Source organism: Callorhinus ursinus, unplaced genomic scaffold, assembly GCF_003265705.2.
Source record: "Callorhinus ursinus isolate GAN/ISIS: 27379988/994484 unplaced genomic scaffold, GSC_fseal_2.0 scaffold6, whole genome shotgun sequence".
Lineage (NCBI taxonomy): Eukaryota > Metazoa > Chordata > Mammalia > Carnivora > Otariidae > Callorhinus > Callorhinus ursinus.
The window spans coordinates 9,391,446-9,408,243 of record NW_027397068.1 but is presented as its reverse complement, the minus strand read 5'-3'; the positions used below and the strand labels follow the sequence as shown (position 1 = coordinate 9,408,243).

The 16,798-nt window shown below is 36.2% G+C and overlaps 1 protein-coding gene across 5 annotated transcripts in view; it reads right to left on the bottom strand.

Annotated features, from left to right (window-relative positions):
• ORC3 (origin recognition complex subunit 3) overlaps positions 1-16,798 on the bottom strand; it is a 59,494-nt gene that overhangs the window by 27,379 nt on the left and 15,317 nt on the right. For all 5 annotated transcript variants that reach the window (XM_073893596.1, XM_025862410.2, XM_073893597.1 and 2 more), the window contains 5 exons: positions 15,659-15,792; positions 13,403-13,562; positions 11,476-11,589; positions 7,356-7,489; positions 6,809-6,872 (listed from right to left, as the gene is read on the bottom strand). In XM_073893596.1, coding sequence (XP_073749697.1) covers positions 6,809-6,872; positions 7,356-7,489; positions 11,476-11,589; positions 13,403-13,562; positions 15,659-15,792 — 606 coding nt within the window. The remainder of the gene's footprint in view (positions 1-6,808; positions 6,873-7,355; positions 7,490-11,475; positions 11,590-13,402; positions 13,563-15,658; positions 15,793-16,798) is intronic.

Genomic DNA, 16,798 nt, shown 5'->3' with positions numbered 1-16,798 from the left:
GGTCCTTTACACTTGCTGTTTCTTTGTTTGGAATTCCCTTCCTCCAGATTCCTGCATGGCAAGCTCTGTAACCTCCTTTAGTCTTTATTCAAAATTCACCTTCTCAAGTAAGATGAATTTAAAATGTCAATGTTGTCGGGGCACCTGGCTCTCAGTTGGTTAAGCCTCTGCCTTCCGCTCAGGTCATGATCCCAGGGTCCTGGGATCAAGCCCTGAGTCAGGCTCTCTGCTCAGCGGGGAGCCTGCTTCTCCTTCTCCCTCTGCCTGCCGCTCCATCTGCTTGTGCTCTCGCGCTCTCTCTCTCTCTGTCAAATAAATAAATAAATAAAATCTTAAAAAAAAAGTCAATGTTGTCTTGCTGGATGTGGGCCACATTTACTAATTTTTCAACAAAGACAAAAGTCTGAATTTGTAATGTAAAATGTCTCAATTTGTATATGTTGGCTTGGGTTTTTAAGAAAACACTAAGGAGCTAAAAAACCACATTAGTATTAGGCTGTGGTTGCCAGTCAATGTATTACTATACATTTTATATGTATATTACAATATATTACTCTACACCCTTTTAAATCAGCCATCTCCAATCACATCAATCCTGTCTGCCATTCAGTCAAAATCATTCATGTATTATTGTTTACTAATATGACAAGGCCTCTGTTGTTACTGAGCTGGTTACTTCCTTTGAAGGGGAAACCAATGGCCATGTAAACTTAAATAGATACAGGTAAGGAAAATAAGACAGATAGAATTACATTTGCCATGATGCTCAGTTTTTGCAATTCTCTTCTAATTCCCACAGTATTTATCACTTTTGTGTCCAGATTTTAGGTATAGGGTAAAGAGCGACTCCAAGAAGATTTAAAGAATGTACGTAAAAATGGCTGTACATTTTTATAATTTGTTCCTTTCATTCAATTCACTGAAACTAAACACTGGCAAAACAGACATTGGATTTTAGGAATAAGAGGTTATCAGCTGTCCAAGAACACAGCATTTTCTCCATCACCTTTTGCTAGAACTAAGCATTATTTTTCTCATCAGAGAAGTTTTGGCTGACAGTGTTTGGTTCTCAGTGTCTTATCACGTGACGGCTACCTACCAGAGCGCCAGACCACAGCTCTCCCCCAGCTCTAGTGCGGCGTGAGCGCTCGACCTCTCATGTGCCTCAGCCTTCTGTTCTCCCTGTTCAGCAGCACCTGATGAAGGCTTTGGATTTGAGCTGCCACTTCCCACCGCACTACTGGGCTAATGGCTCACGCATCTGATCACAAGAAGTAGTCTGTTTTGGAATCATATTCTTCCTTTCTTCTCTTTGCCTTTTATTATTTTTTTCTAATAGATTTTTCCCTCCTCCTGTCCTTAGGTCAGTCAAAAGAAACCAGAATGAAGAGGTGGAGGCAAAAGTGAAAGGCAGGTTTCCATCAAACTTGTGACCTAATTCTGTGCCTTTTGATCATGAATCACCACAAAAAGCATACTAAATGGTGAAAAGAAATCCTTGCTCTACCACTAACTTGCTCTGTGACCTTAGATAGTTTACTTCCTCTCTCGGCTGCAGTTCTTCATCTGTAAAATAAGCATACTGAATCAGGTTATCTTTCTAATAGGAATATATTACAATTCTAAGGAGTCTGAGACTTACTTTCTACTCTCAACCAATTTAAAATCTAGCTGGGTACATAGGGAATAGAGACATAAAATATTAACGAGTCAGAATAATAAAACTTCAACTGTCACCGGCAAGGGATTGAATCTAGTTTTCTACACAGCATAAAGTTGAACTCTTTAAGGGTTGAAACCAAGCCAAATAGCTTTAGGGAAGATTTGACAAACTGATTTTCTTATGTGAAATACATGGAATTAGTCATGTATTAAATATACAGAGCATAATGTAACTTCTTGACAAGACAGGATCAACACCAAGAGCACATCATTACTGATAAATAGAGGGTGTGGTTGGTGTAGACAGCACAGGATTAAAATGGACCTACTCCTAGCTATGGCACTGGGACTTGCTTTTTTTTTTTAAAGATTTTTATTTATTTGTCAGAGAGAGCACAAGCAGGGGGAGCAGCAGAGGGAGAGGGAGAAGCAGGCTCCTCACTGAGCAAGGAGCCCGATATGGGACTCGATCCCAGGACCCTGGGATCATAACCTGACCCAAAGGCAGACGCTTAACGACTGAGCCACCCAGGCGTCCCTGGACTTGCTTTTTTTAAAGAAGTCTTTTGAAAGTAAAGTGTGTGTGTGTGTGTGTGTGTGTGTGTGTGTGTGTGTGTATGTGTCTATGTAAATGATACTGGCAAATATACATATTTGTATAACATACCCAACTAGATCTATTTGGTGGGGAGAAGGGGGATGTTTCCCGTTCCAGCTTTAATGTGAGCAATAGCATGCAGAGCTGCATGACACCTGGCTGCCGGACTATAAAGGGCAAAGCCGCCTCGTACCAAGTTGTTTTCTAAGCCTCCTGTACCTTAACTTCACCGTTAACTTGCTACGGTATTTGAAAAGCCCATTTCTCATTTCTAAAACACTAATACAGAACCTCAGGCACCTTCTCATCAACTTATACTAATTCTTCAATGAAGTGTCACAGAAAATGTGTGGGCTTTGATGTCAGGTCTGGGTATTAAGGCCAGATCTTCCAACTGCTAATTGTGACACTTGAGGTAGGCAAGTTACTTAATCATTTTGTGACTCTCTTCATCTACACAAAGGGATAAAAACATCTGTCATATGTGGTGGCTGGGACTCAAAATGAAACAATGCATAAAAACTATCTACTAATTGGGAAAAGCTGTTAATATTCTATTCCCCCAAAACATTTTTTCACGGAAAGAAAAAGAATTTCTCACTATTCAAAAAAAATTTCCAGTATTTCAAGGCCTGTTTTTAATTACCAAATAATTATGCAAATGTGATATGAGGCCACAATCTTCTTCAAAGCTCTCCTTAATATAGGACTTGAAACAAAATTTCAGACACAAGTGATAATAAGAATATCTCTGTAATTATGAAGAATTTGAAAGTTCTGTTTAAGGCACTTTGACAGCTTAATTTCTCATGAACTATTATTTCTTAAGTTAAAGGTTTAAATTTAAAAAACACCTTGATTACTAGAGCAACACTATGAGGCAAAAACATGGTAAAAATATATCCAGTAACTGCTCCTGGTACTTCACCTAAAACCCATAGTAATAATTTACCTATTTTCAATTAAACATATGCACTAAAGGAGAATTTTAATGAGGAATCTAAATAATTTAACTAGTCAGAAAAAAATTATTACTAATCTGTTTAATGAGCAAGTAAATAAAATCATAGCATTTTAGAGCCAAAAGAAACTTTAAAGATTATCTGGTTAAACTTCTACCACAGGATTTGAAAGCTACTGAGTCATCAGAAGTTTGCATTAATGGAAGCCTGTGCAAGCCTATTTGGCTTAAATGCAGAAAAATGTGTTAACTGTCAGAATACACTTTTTGGCCACTGTACCCAGCTGCACTGTACAATCATTCATGAGACAGACTACTTAGAAATGAAAGAACACACAGTCTTTAGTCTTTTATCGGCTATATATGGCCTTCTAATGTCATGCCTTTGTTGAACTTCCTAGTGAAACTTCTACAAATGTTTTATGGTTTAGTCAGCTGAATTTTTTAAATTTTAAATTAAAAAAATTAAAACCCATGAAGTTTATGAAATACAAAGCTGGCATATAGTTTAAAAGCTGTAACTATGAAACTGAGTATCCATAATTCTAAAGGAGTTAGGGTGTTTTTTTTTTTTTAACTTCTTGACTCCAGTCAGAGGATAATTGAGATGAGTCATTTAAGTAAGTGAGAATTTAGATTAGTTCTAAATTTAAGAAAACAAGGGAAGGGAAGCAATAAACATTTCCTTCTAGGGAATCAGTCCAGTTCAAGTGGTTCTCAAAGATGGTCTTCAGACCAGCAGCATCAGCATTACCTGGGACCTTGCTAGAAACGCAAATTCTTGGGGCCCACCTTTGAGCTACAAAAGCAGAAACTCTGGGGATGGAGGCCAGAAATCAGTGTTTTAACAAGCCCTCCATGTGATTCTGATACATGCTAAAGTTTGAGAGCAACTGCTTTAGTTCATCAGGATGGAGAGCAAAGTAGATTTTCCGGGCTGAAAGAATCTAGATATAAAGAGTATAAATTTCTCTAGAGTATACTTTTGAGGTCTAGGTCTTCAGAATCTCAGTGTAGAAAATGGGTACAAAGTGAAAAATTTAACAGTAGGCATGTCTATATAACTATATAATCTATAAAACCATGTAACACAAGAGTATTATATATAATATGTATAATACACAATATGCAATATATAAAACTATGTGTACTGATCTTAATTTTTATTATAGTGAAAAGTAATAACAGTATTTATGATTTACATTTATAAACATTTCATTGTGTATTTGTTTTTAACTCACTCTCATTTGCTGAACAGACTTTATCACTAACCCTATGAAGAAATCACACTAGGAATTACTGCCCATAGGCTTAAATAGGATGAGTGATTTTTCTAAGATACACCTGGCTAATGAGGAGCTGGAATTGAAATCCAAGATTCCTGAGGTCAAAATCAGGATCTTCCCCTGTATCATGTAGTACCATATTATTATCATGTGGAGTTTTTTCTGATTTCTTTTACTGTGGAAAAATACATATAAAAATTGATAATGGGGGCACCTGAGTGGCTCAGTCGGTTAAGCTTCCGCCTTCAGCTCATGATCCCAGGATCCTGGGATCTAGCCCCAGGTTGTGCTCCCTCCTCAGTGGAGAGTCTGCTTCTCCCTCTCTCTTAGCCCCTCCCCCTGACTTGTGCTCTCTCATTCCCCCTATTTCAAATAAATCTTAAAAAAAAAAGATGATGTTTTAAAATAAACTATAAAAAGAGAAAAAGCATTACAAGAATAAAATATACAGATACTTTCACTCTGTTGATTTCAGACACATTAATTATTTTCATAGATTTCTTCTGTCCTTTGAATTTAGCAGGTAACCTGCACATAACTTCCTTAGGGTAAGGGTACAAATCCTTGTGCCCCTTCATATTTCTCACTATGTAAATCTCAAGAAAATATGCCTTTAACAAAGTATGCAATCCTAAAATGAATACAGCAAAGATAATAAGAACAGAGCTAAGTGCACTAGGAACCAGTATAAATAAATGCTCAGAAAATATATGAAAAGTTATTGAGAAGCACAGATAAATGTCAAGCTATTTCTACAACAGACCAACCTAGAGATTCTCTCCCTTTTATCATCTCAATGGTTAAAGGTACTCTTTAAAAATCTATTCCTGGCTTCTGAAAATATACTCTCGCAGGAAATGCACTGGGCAACTAGCTGACTCAGCAGAGCGCTAATCCATCTAATCTTAAAATTCAGTAAACATGCACACATCCCTTTCCACTGGTTCTTAAAGTTCCTCTCTTCCAAAACAACCTGCATTAGGATTTGAAAACTTCTTATTCTGCTCTAAAAAGATTACAGAGATTATTGAAGTAATTATTAAGCCCAGTCTAGAACTGATTTTATAATATGGCCCAGTGTGGATTCTGCATTAGAAATAATGTTTAACAAAAGCCAATGTCCAGTGTCATATTGTATGTCAATTATATCTCAATTATAAAAGAGCCATTCTTAATATTTTTTGAGAATTTACAAAAAGATGGTAAATTAGTATTCAGAGCTATACAGCACACATGCCCTCTAGGAACTAACATTCTTTCATTCAAAATTTGAAAATAGTATGTATCAGCAAAACCTACACATAGCACTAGGGCTACTTCAATCTCATCTTAATTTTATTACAATTTCCTACAACTTTTTCCTCAAAAAAGGCATGAATAGTATGAAAACAAGTATGACACTATGCATTTCTAGTTGTCCATCATTAAGGGACCTGCTAAGTAAAATGAAACTATATTCATTCCATAGAGTACTGTACCACTCTCAATGCTGATATGGAATGATTTCCAAGATTAAGTGCAAAACAAAACAAGGTACAGAATAGCTTATATACTTATCTTCTGTTAAGATAGGGAAGGGAACTCCTACAGTATGTAAAATTACTTGTGTGTCTGAAGAATATTTCTGGAATGATGCATAAGTAACTAGTAACACTGAATATATCTAGGAAGGGAAAGTGGGTGGTTGGAGGATAAAGGTGTGAGGGAGTATTTTCTCTGTATATTATCTTTGCCTTTTGATTTATGTACCACGTCCAAGTATCATTTATTCAAGAAAGAAAAAAAAAAACCTCCTTCTTTTGATATTCCCTATGTTATATGGCTAACTCTTAATTTTCTAAGCTCATTACTTCTTTCCTGGCATTGTATAATCAATATATAATGATATTTTTTCAAATCAAATCAAACCCACTTAGCAGTGGGTCCCTAAGCTACATGGTTTCTATGTGCCTTTATGTATGACAACTTTTAAAAGAACATTAAAATGAGATTGCCTGCAGATTCCAAAATTGCTATGTGGAAACAAAGTTGAGATCTAAAAATATTTTCAAATTACACCATAGGATAAACCTGTAGTTAATACTTTTTCTCAATAAAAAAGGTTACCTTAGAACTGAAGTTTTGTGTCACGTTCAAATCACATTCCTATATGATTATGAAGACCCATTAATTCTCTGTGAAAAGCATATTAGGATGGACAGATATGTTTTATAAATTCACTGAATAAACATTATGTGCATATTGTTTCTCATGAAGAAAAAAAACAGAATAAAATTGAAACAAATACATCCACATTCCTACCTTCAAAAATCTCTCATTGGTCAATAGTGCAACTTGCTTTTCTGAAGCTTGCTTTTCCACGTACCTAGAATTTTCACCATCCCACACACAAAGAGAGAAAATTAAACATACTAAAGATCTGAATATCATATGAGGAAAAGAACTACTTAGATCAGTGGTCACATTCTTTCATTTCTTCTCAAAAATAAGCTCAAGATAACAGTCATGGTTTAATGGTAATTTTTAACTCCTTAAATCAGCTATACCACATAATCTAGGGATCTAATCATAATCAAAAGCCGTAAATTCCAGAATCAGGAAATCTTATTTATAAATAAGTAACTCTGGAGAACCTGAAAATTATGTCCCTTTGTAAAAATATTTTTCTTTATGCTAAATTTTCAAGTCCAACAAAGAAATCTCACAATTGAAAACAGAGGATTTCATTGTGCTCTAAATAAAAAGTTTTTTTTTTCTTTCCCCACTTCAAAAATAGCTAGATCTGAGATCCTTCATTTTATCCCAACCTCTATTATAAGATGTGTTAAATAAGCACTTCTCCTTTTACCTCCTAAACGATGGAAGACGTCGGATGTTTTCACACTGATTATCTGATAAAAAATTTATTCTTCTCTTGGCTTCTGGGAGATTACAGCACAGAACACTGAGGGGCTGGGAATAGAAATGTTCTAATAGAGAAAGCTGAAAGAAATGTGAAGATAAAAAAAATGTGAAAATTAAATATATTTGTTATATTTTGGCAGTAATCTTTTGCTCTGTGTCTACTCAATTTTAAGGTTCTGGTTTTTTTAAAACAGTAAAAGTATGGCACTAATACATTTAATAACATCACAGTAACATTGCAAACAATGCATAAATGGTTCTATATCTTTAATATTTTTAAGACTCTGATTTTGTGGGGCAAGGTCAGAAAATTGTAATCTCTGAAGTATAAACAAGAAACTAATATTAATGGATAGATTAGCTCTCTACAGAAGCAACTCACAATAACAGTAAATATTGTGGGGATGGGATTGGGGTGTGACCTCAGAGTCTAACAGATGCCCAAATACTCACAAGCAAACACCCATCTAAAATCAGTGAAAAAATGTGGTCTGCTGAATAAATAAAAATGTTAACCATGGTAGAAGCTTTGCCTACTGATAAAAAAGAATAATGAAAAATGAGGGATAGCTAAAGAAAATATATCTTTTTTTTAAACTGAGTTTTATTTCATGAGAAAAACACGGTACAGTATCTGATAAATTTAAGTGTCAGAGTAACTAGGATGCTGTGGTCTCTACAGTACAAGGGGGAATGATTTTACAGATTCTACCATAACTCATAAGATCTATCTCATAAGACTATCCAAATGCTAAAAACTCTGACTCTAAGCAACCTTCTCATGACCAATTTGGTTTAGTTTCTAGATACCTTGATACTAGAGAGACAGTTCCCTAGATAGTGGACAAACACATTCTTGGACTGGAAAACAGAATTTCCCATTAAAAATTAATAAATTAACATGCTGGCTTATATATCAGTATTAAGGTATTTGAGCTTGATCCTTTCTGGGTAAACTGATAATGAATTTCTGAGCCGATAGAGCTGAGGACCAGATACCCAAGGCTGGAGGAAATCCTCTAACACAGTTCATTCTGGAGGAAGTATAAGGTTGTAAGGCAAACAGCCAGCCTAACTTAGAAACAAATACCAAACAGAAAGTAACTGTTCATGCCAAGTGCTAAATTATTTTTGCACATATTAACAAAATCTCATTTCTTACTTATATTTTCCAATTATATTGTGATAATATTCCAGTGTTAATACCTCTTTTTAAATATCAGAAAAGTAAAAGCCAAACATGATAAGGGACTTGCTGGGGAGGAGGAATGGGAGGAAGTCACATGAGTTACAGTAGAGCTGTAAGTAAGAATCTAGTATCACTTCACTACTTTGTCCAAGTGTGTTCTCAAAATCCTGGGTCAACTAACAAGTTGGTTAACATATTCATCTAATGAAAGAAACAAACATATACAGAATGATTATATGCCCTACTGTACCTCCTATAGAAATCAGGACTTACACATATTTCCTACTGATGATTAAGAAAACTGGCCAAATGGGGTCTTAATGGCTCTACCACTTATTAGCTGTGTGACCCTGGCCAAGCTACTTAACACAAGTCTGTTTCTTCACCTGCGAAACTCAGGATAATAGTACCTATTAAATGGAACAATGTAAATACTTAGTAATGTGCCTAGTATACAAAGGAGCTGCTTAGTAAATTAGGAGGAACTATAAAATCATCTAATATGATCCCCTATTTTATAGATGAGAAAACTGAGACCCAGAGAGATTACATAATTTTATAATGTCCTCTTCTTTACTCACTTTCTCAATGCCGAGACTACAGTTTCTATTTCCTAAAACTCTTCTCCGGACTTCGGTGTTACTCTGCTTTCCCTTGGTTTTCCTTAGTCTCCTTTTCTATTGCTCTCTCCTCAGCTTGCCGTCAAGTTCTAATCTTGGTCCTTTCCTCACGCCTCTGGGTGATGCCTCATCCTCACTATGTGACTTCACCCAGCACCTTTTAATGATAAATCCTAAATACATCTATTTGTTCCAGATCTTTCTTCTGAGTGCCAAATCTTTATATCCAACATACCCAAAATTAACCATATACAAAAAGAAACTCATCCCTTTCTAATGGGTTCTTTGCTTTATATTAACATGTATACTTGATAAATGGTACCAACCTCCAATCCATTTGCCAAGCTAGAACCTATGCTCCTCTCTGCCACATCCTATCACCCACTTGGTCAGCAGGTTCTGTCGATTCTAGCTCATCCTCAAATCTGTTTCCTCCTCTCTAGCTCCACTCTCACTACCTTAGGTTAGCCCTTGTTCTATCTTGTCTAGAAAACTGCAGTAGTCCTCAAACAGCTCTCTCCCCCTCTACCACTGTCTTCACCTAGAATGCACTTCCCATTTTAACCTGGTGAACCCCCATTCCTTAGGCTATACTTCCGTTCTCCTATGGAATGTCCAGGCGTGTTTCTTCCGCAGCATTGACTATTGAGAACTGTAACTACGAGTTCCCTCTTCTGTCTCCTTCACTAAACAAATGAGCAATTTGAAGACCGAGATTTCCTTGTCCTCTGTATCTCCAGGACTCAGCAGAGTTCTTGGCTTACAGTAGGTTCTTAATACTTTTGAGTAAATAAATGAAATAAATTGTTATGAGAGAGGCAAATGTAGTATGTCTCTCTATCACTGAATTTCACATATTGCTAAGGTAAATATTTTGCTGCTTTAAAATACTCTTTTTTAAAAAGGGGCGCCTGGGTGGCTGAGTCAGTTGAGCATCTGACTCTTGATTTTGGCTCAGGTCATCATCTCAGGGTCCTGGGATCAAGCCCCACATTCTTGGGATCTCCACTCAGCAGGGAGTCTACTTGTCTCCTTCTCCCTCGGCCCTTCCCTCCCGCTCTCATGTGCGCACATGGACTCTCTCTCTCTCACAGATAAATAAACTTTAAAAAAAAAAAAGTCAAGTTGAAAAAAAAGATACATATTAGCCATAAGAGAGCACTGCAGTTTTATATGGAGGAAAAATACATGTGAGAAATAATTTATAAACTCTAAGGCACTATACAAATGTGAGGTATTATCACACTGTACTTTTGTTTTAGGGACTTGTTTTTGTCAAGCTTTAGGGAACTTGACAATTGGCATGTATTTACAATGACTACACTTTGCTAAGGTATTTTAGGTAGTTGCCAAGACAAGGAATATTAACTTTTAAATAACTGGATAATGGGGTTCTTTTTTATTTTATTTTTTAATATATTTTTATTTGACAGAGAGAGAGAGACAGCGAGAGAGGGAACACAGCAGGGGAAGAGAGAGAGGGAGAAGCAGGCTGCCCGCTGAGCAGGGAGCCCAATGCGGGGCTCGATCCCAGGACCCTGGGATCATGACCTGAGCCGAAGGCAGACGCTTAATGACTGAGCCACCCAGGCGCCCCGGGGTTCTTTCTTAGATTAGAACAGATGTTATGAAGCTGAACTCATGAATTTTCTTCTGGCAATTCATGAAACCTTAGTAAAAATGTATTCCCAATATAGGAACATAAATGAATAAACACACAAATATGTGCAAGGGACAGCAAACAATGGCCCCCACCTATTTTTGTATGACCCAGGAACTACAAATGGTTTTCATATCTTTAACTGGTTATTTAAAAAGAAGAAAAAGAGTATGCCACAGAGTTGTAGCATGCAGAGCCAAAAACATTTAATATCTGATCCTTCACAGAAAGTTTGCTGATCCCTCATATATAGCATTTCTTAGGTAGAAAGTATCTAAGCTTTCATCAAAATCTTAAGAAAAAAAAAAAAATGTCCCTTTCTCCCTACTCCCATATATTAAGAATCACTGGAATGCAAGGGGAAAGGAGGGTGTCTTCTACCACTTTTTGACATCCTAATTAATGTAATTCTCTATATTTTGCTGCAAGGTAATTTAACCAAGGAATGACAGAATCTAGAATATAACTTGAATTTACTTATTTTAGATTTTGCCATTTAAAATGCCTTATCACGGTAAATAGTTTGAATATGCAAATTAATGCAAATTATTTAGAATCAGTTCATGAACTTTCACACCCATTAGTGTCTTCTTACCTGAAGTCCTTTTATAAAGTTTTGAATTGAGAAATCATGATACAAAAAGATGTTGGTCAGAATCTGTAACACTTTTTCACTTAGTTTAAAGGGAAACTGGGTTGTAAGAAGTAGCTGAAAGAGATAAAAAGGGGAGGGATACACTCATTAGTCTTTCTTTACTCTTCATCAATAGCAAGTATACATAATAAGGCAAAGAATGATACTATGACATATAACTATGAAAACTATAATAGTAGCTAAACTTTTTTTTTTAGATCAAATATGAACCAAAACTTTAATTTATCCAACAGTCACAACCAAAAAAAGAAGCTAGTCATACATCTCCAGAATCAATGATATCCATCATCTTCCACCCAATTGCTAATTTAAAAAAATACAATCTATTAACTATACAATCCCTTTTCTCCTACCAGAAGCCACTGAAGAAGCTATAGGTTTTGGCAATTCTTATTATCAGATAAGATTTCTTTTTCATCCCTTGATACACATTACTGAATAACACATTATGTACTTTTGAATGAAAAACCCCAAAATAACAAATGTCTATTAAAAAAGTATAAAATAGCTGAATTTGTATTATTCAGCTAATTTTTAATGGCCTATAGTGAAGAATTTACATCTGAAAATGAAAAGTCGTACCAGGCTTTTAAAACAAAAACATAGTTATAGAAGGCCAAATGTATTTGGCTACAACCAATTTCATTTTTTTTTAAGATTATTTATTTGAGAGAGAGAGAGAGAGAGAGCAAGTGAGAGAGTGGGGAGGAGGGGCAGAGAGAGAGGGAGAGAGAATCCCAAGTAGATGCCGCGCAAAGCACAGAGCCTGACGCGGGGCTAGATCCCATGACCCAGGGATCACCACGTGAGCTGAAACCAAGAGTCAGAAGCTTAACCAACTGCACCACCCAGGCACCCCAACCAAGCAATTTTAAATACTGTAGCTGGAAAAATTTTCCCCCAAGTATCAGTAAACTAATGGATACCACCTTCATGGGAAAAAGATGAAGAACCTTGGAAGGTTGTCAGGCACCTGGGTGGCTCAGTCAGTTAAGTGTCTGCCTTTGGCTTAGGTCATGATCTCTGGGTCCTGGGATCGAGTTCCGAATCGGGCCCCCTGCTTCTCCCTCTGCCCCTCCCCCCGCCCCCGCTTGTGAGCTCTCTTGCTCTCTCTCTCTCTCAAATAAAAATCTTGGGGAAAAAAAAAAAACGGAGGGTTGTCATTAGTTTACCTTCACAAGCAGCATAAGGCACACCTTAAAAGAGCTGAGTCTAACAATTTGTGAAAGGTCATTACTAATTTAGGTAGAAACACAGAACTAATACTACTTTAGGTAAAAAAAATAGAGCTAAGGTCTAAGGAAATGTTAGTATTTATTTTCTGTCAAGAGCAGCAATGACAGGAAAGAGTCCACTAAAAATTACAAATTATTTTATACAAAATGAGTCAAAACATTGTTACTGTTATTAGGAAGTCATTAAATTCTATTAAAAATTATTAAAAACCTAATTTTCCATTGAGTAATGACTGATAAGTCGGTAGATACAGAAAGATACAATCATTCTTTTTATAAAGCTTATATCTTGGAGTATCTGGGAGGTTCAGTTGGTTGAGCATCTGCCTTCAGCTCAGGTCATGATCTCAGGGTCCTGGGATTGAGCCCTGCATCGGGCTCTCCGCTCAGTTGGGAATTTGCTTCTCCCACTCCTACTCTCAAATAAATAAATCTTAAAAAAAAAAAAATCTATATTTTATCTGAGGAGGCAATACTGTACCCTATAAAATCATTAAATACAAAAAAATGTGAAGAAATATGTTCAATATCATACTCAGAGATGCAGAAATTTATCACTAACGTTTATATTTATAATCTATTCTTGGCAGTCTTTTCATCCTATTTCACTGGTACGAGTTTTTCCTTTTTACCTTATCAAGTACTGTAGTCAGGTGCTCCTTGCAGGACAGAGACTGGAATAGTTCTATGCACAACAGAGATGATACTGCATGAGGAAGCAATCGATGGATGATAATAGGAGATGTGGCAATTCCAAAAATGAGTATTAGTGGAAATTCATGTAGATGTTGACTAGTTTTCAAAGGAAAATATAAAAGGGATTTCATTAGGAAATATATTTCAATACACCAAATTTCAAATTAAGACAACCTTTATTTGAAGGAGTACGGTATAAGACACTGCTGAGGATATCATTCCAAATACTCAAATTCTCTAGGTCACGCAGTTTCCTCTGTTAAAGTAATAATGGTTATTTCCCCACACATTCTAGCTCTGAAATCAATCTATTAACAGATCCTCTCATTTTATACGTAAGATACAGAGGTCCAGAGGGATCAAATGCCTCCCTCTAAGGTTATACAATCTCAAGTGTTAGAAGAGTTAGGAATCATTCAATGTAACCTCTCAAAGTCTGAGCCCTAGCTACAGTCTTCCTAACAGACATCCAGCCTATGCTTTTTTAAGAGTTCAGTGACATGTAATTCACAAACTTTCAAAGTTAACTTATTCTATTTATGCACGTATCGAACAGACACTATGTCACCCAACCATACATAATAGCTAAGAGTTAGGAAACTTTCCTTACACATATATAAGACCTATTTTTAAAGGACACCATTTAAAAATGTTACATCCTTTCCTTGAATTCTTAACTCAAACTTATTGGACATGATTTATTCTGAGCATTGCCAGGATGAACACAAATGACTTCCACAGAGTAAAACAGAACTATCTTTGAGAGCTATTGTGGGTCTGAGCCCTTTGTATCATGGCTGATGACTTTGCATGCTCCCTCCTATTGGTTATTGCATTTCAATATTCCAGCAATATGCAGTTCTACCGTCATAGAAGTACAGTGCCTGGATTCTTCCTCACTTTAGATGGCAAAAGTAGCCACAGATTTAAGCTCCAAAAGAGAAGAGCTCTTCTGTCACTTTCTTATTCTGCATTTTTAAAGTACATAAAGCAGTTTAGTTTTAGCATTAAGAAAAGTCTTAGGATCTAGAAATCTTAGTTTCAATGGGAAAAAAAGACACCATTAAAATAGGACTTACAAGTTTATTAGTAAATTATAACACAATATAGCTTTAGGCAAATGTAGCTATAACTACCAAGCAAGTTTACATATAGAAAAGGCCAAAATAGGGCGCCTGGGTGGCTCAGATGGTTAAGCATCTGCCTTCGGCTCAGGTCATGATCCCAGGGTCCTAGGATCGAGTCCCGCATCGGGCTCCCTGCTCCTTGGGAGCCTGCTTCTCCCTCTGCTTCTCTCTCTCTCTCTCCCTCTCTCTCTCTCCTCCTCTGTCTCTCATGAATAAATAACTAAAATCTTAAAAAAAAAAAAAAAAAGAAAAGGCCAAAATAAATTGTATCCTAAAAAATGTACCATGGGAAATACATGTCACCGGATTTTATTTATTTTTATTTATTTTTTTTAAAGATTTTATTCATTTATTTGACAGAGAGAGACACAGCAAGAGAGGTAACACAAGCAGGGAGAGTGGGGGAGGGAGAAGCAGGCCTCCCGCTGAGCAGGGAGCCTGATGTGGGACTCGATCCCAGGACCCTGGGACCATGACCTGAGCCCAAGGCAGACGCTTAATGACTGAGCCACCCAGGCGCCCCGTCACTGGATTTTAAATAGGGTTAGTTACTTCAATTCTGAATCTCACAGGACTGCCTTGAAAATCCAATGAGACCATGAATGTAGTTTCTCACTATAAGTATTATACAAAATAATGTTATTTAGAAAACATACTTGCTCAGAGAGCATATGTAACTCAGAGCTTCTAAGGGTGGATAGGTATCAGAAAATAAGACCTGACAAACATATCTCAATCTGGAGTAGTTTATCCACTTAATGGGAAAGAGAGATGACCTTGGTGAGAAAAACTACATTTTATACTGCCTTATCATACTAATTAAAAATTGGTCAACTTTAGTCTTTTGATCTCATTTTTGGGTCAAAAAGCAAATGGAAAACTGATAGGAGGTCTTTGAGCAATTATAGGGAATTTGAAATCATTCTGGTTTCTATCCAGTTGGTATTAAAATGAGGATTAAATTGCCATTCATTTTCTCTGGAAAAGGGTGTTCTTCAAGTTAAAAGTTATATGTTTCCTTAATAAAAAGAATTGTATGTAAAAGCCAGATGATATATCATCTACCTGCTGATAATTATGAAGTCTTGGAGTACTTTTGTGGTGAAGCTTTCCATATCCTTTAAGATAAGCACAACAGGAGGAGACTGCCATTGACTAGTAGAAGTCCTCTTTTTCCTTGGCATTTTTGAGTCTGTCTTCTTTTAAGCCATTGTGAAAAGAAAGAGTTAAAAGTAAGCCTTACCACCCAAACGATGTTACAATGCCACATGTTGATGTATCTCCCTTTACATTTTACAGTAATGCTGTTTCTTTTATTTCTCCCACATAATAAAGAGAAACTCATTCCAACAGTTATTTGCAGAATCTTTCTGTGTCTGACATGGAAATAATAACCAAGAAGAAAAAGGTTCAGTAAAATCTATTAACTCATATAAAATATTTATATTTTCTGCTATCTGAGAAAACTACAGAAAAAAGCATGGGGAGATTTTCTATAGATTATTTTTTCTGTTAATAGAATGTTTTACTTTGCTTTACTTTAAGCTGAGAACTAGTATTTTTAAATAAAAAGCACAAAAACAATACTACTTCACTGCTCTGCTACTGTTAAACCTTAAGTTGAAAAGCATCTTTAATATCATCTGGTCTAATCCCAATCTTTTAAGGATATCTGACATAAACTGAATGTACATTTGATTTCTAGAAAATTTAAAATTGTGGACCAAATTAAGATATTATGGTAAGCATTAGACCCAATTTCATCCCTTATAAAGCAAAAATGGAACTTCACTCATGACTGACTTCAGCAAACACCTTTATCAGAAAATGTCACCGCAGTATTTTCCCCCATACTATCTGGCTACACACCACCATAAACTAAAGCTGTGGTTTTATAGTGCAGTTCTCCATGAATCACCTAGGTTATCCATTCTCACTGGGGCCTATCATGGTAGAATGGAACTTCTTGTCAGCTATCTGTTTGTTGAATATACTTTACTTACAGACCATTTATTCCCAAGAATTCTAAATGTGGAATTAGGATTTTTTTAAAAAAAAAAAAACGACTATTTCTCATTGGACTACGTTGACAATGGGCCCTGGCAGCACAGTTCTACTGCACAAAAGCAAATACTGAGAGACCTAAGAGATAATACATTAAAGTTATAGCCACTGTCATAGAGATAGACTCTAGAGCAGAACCCA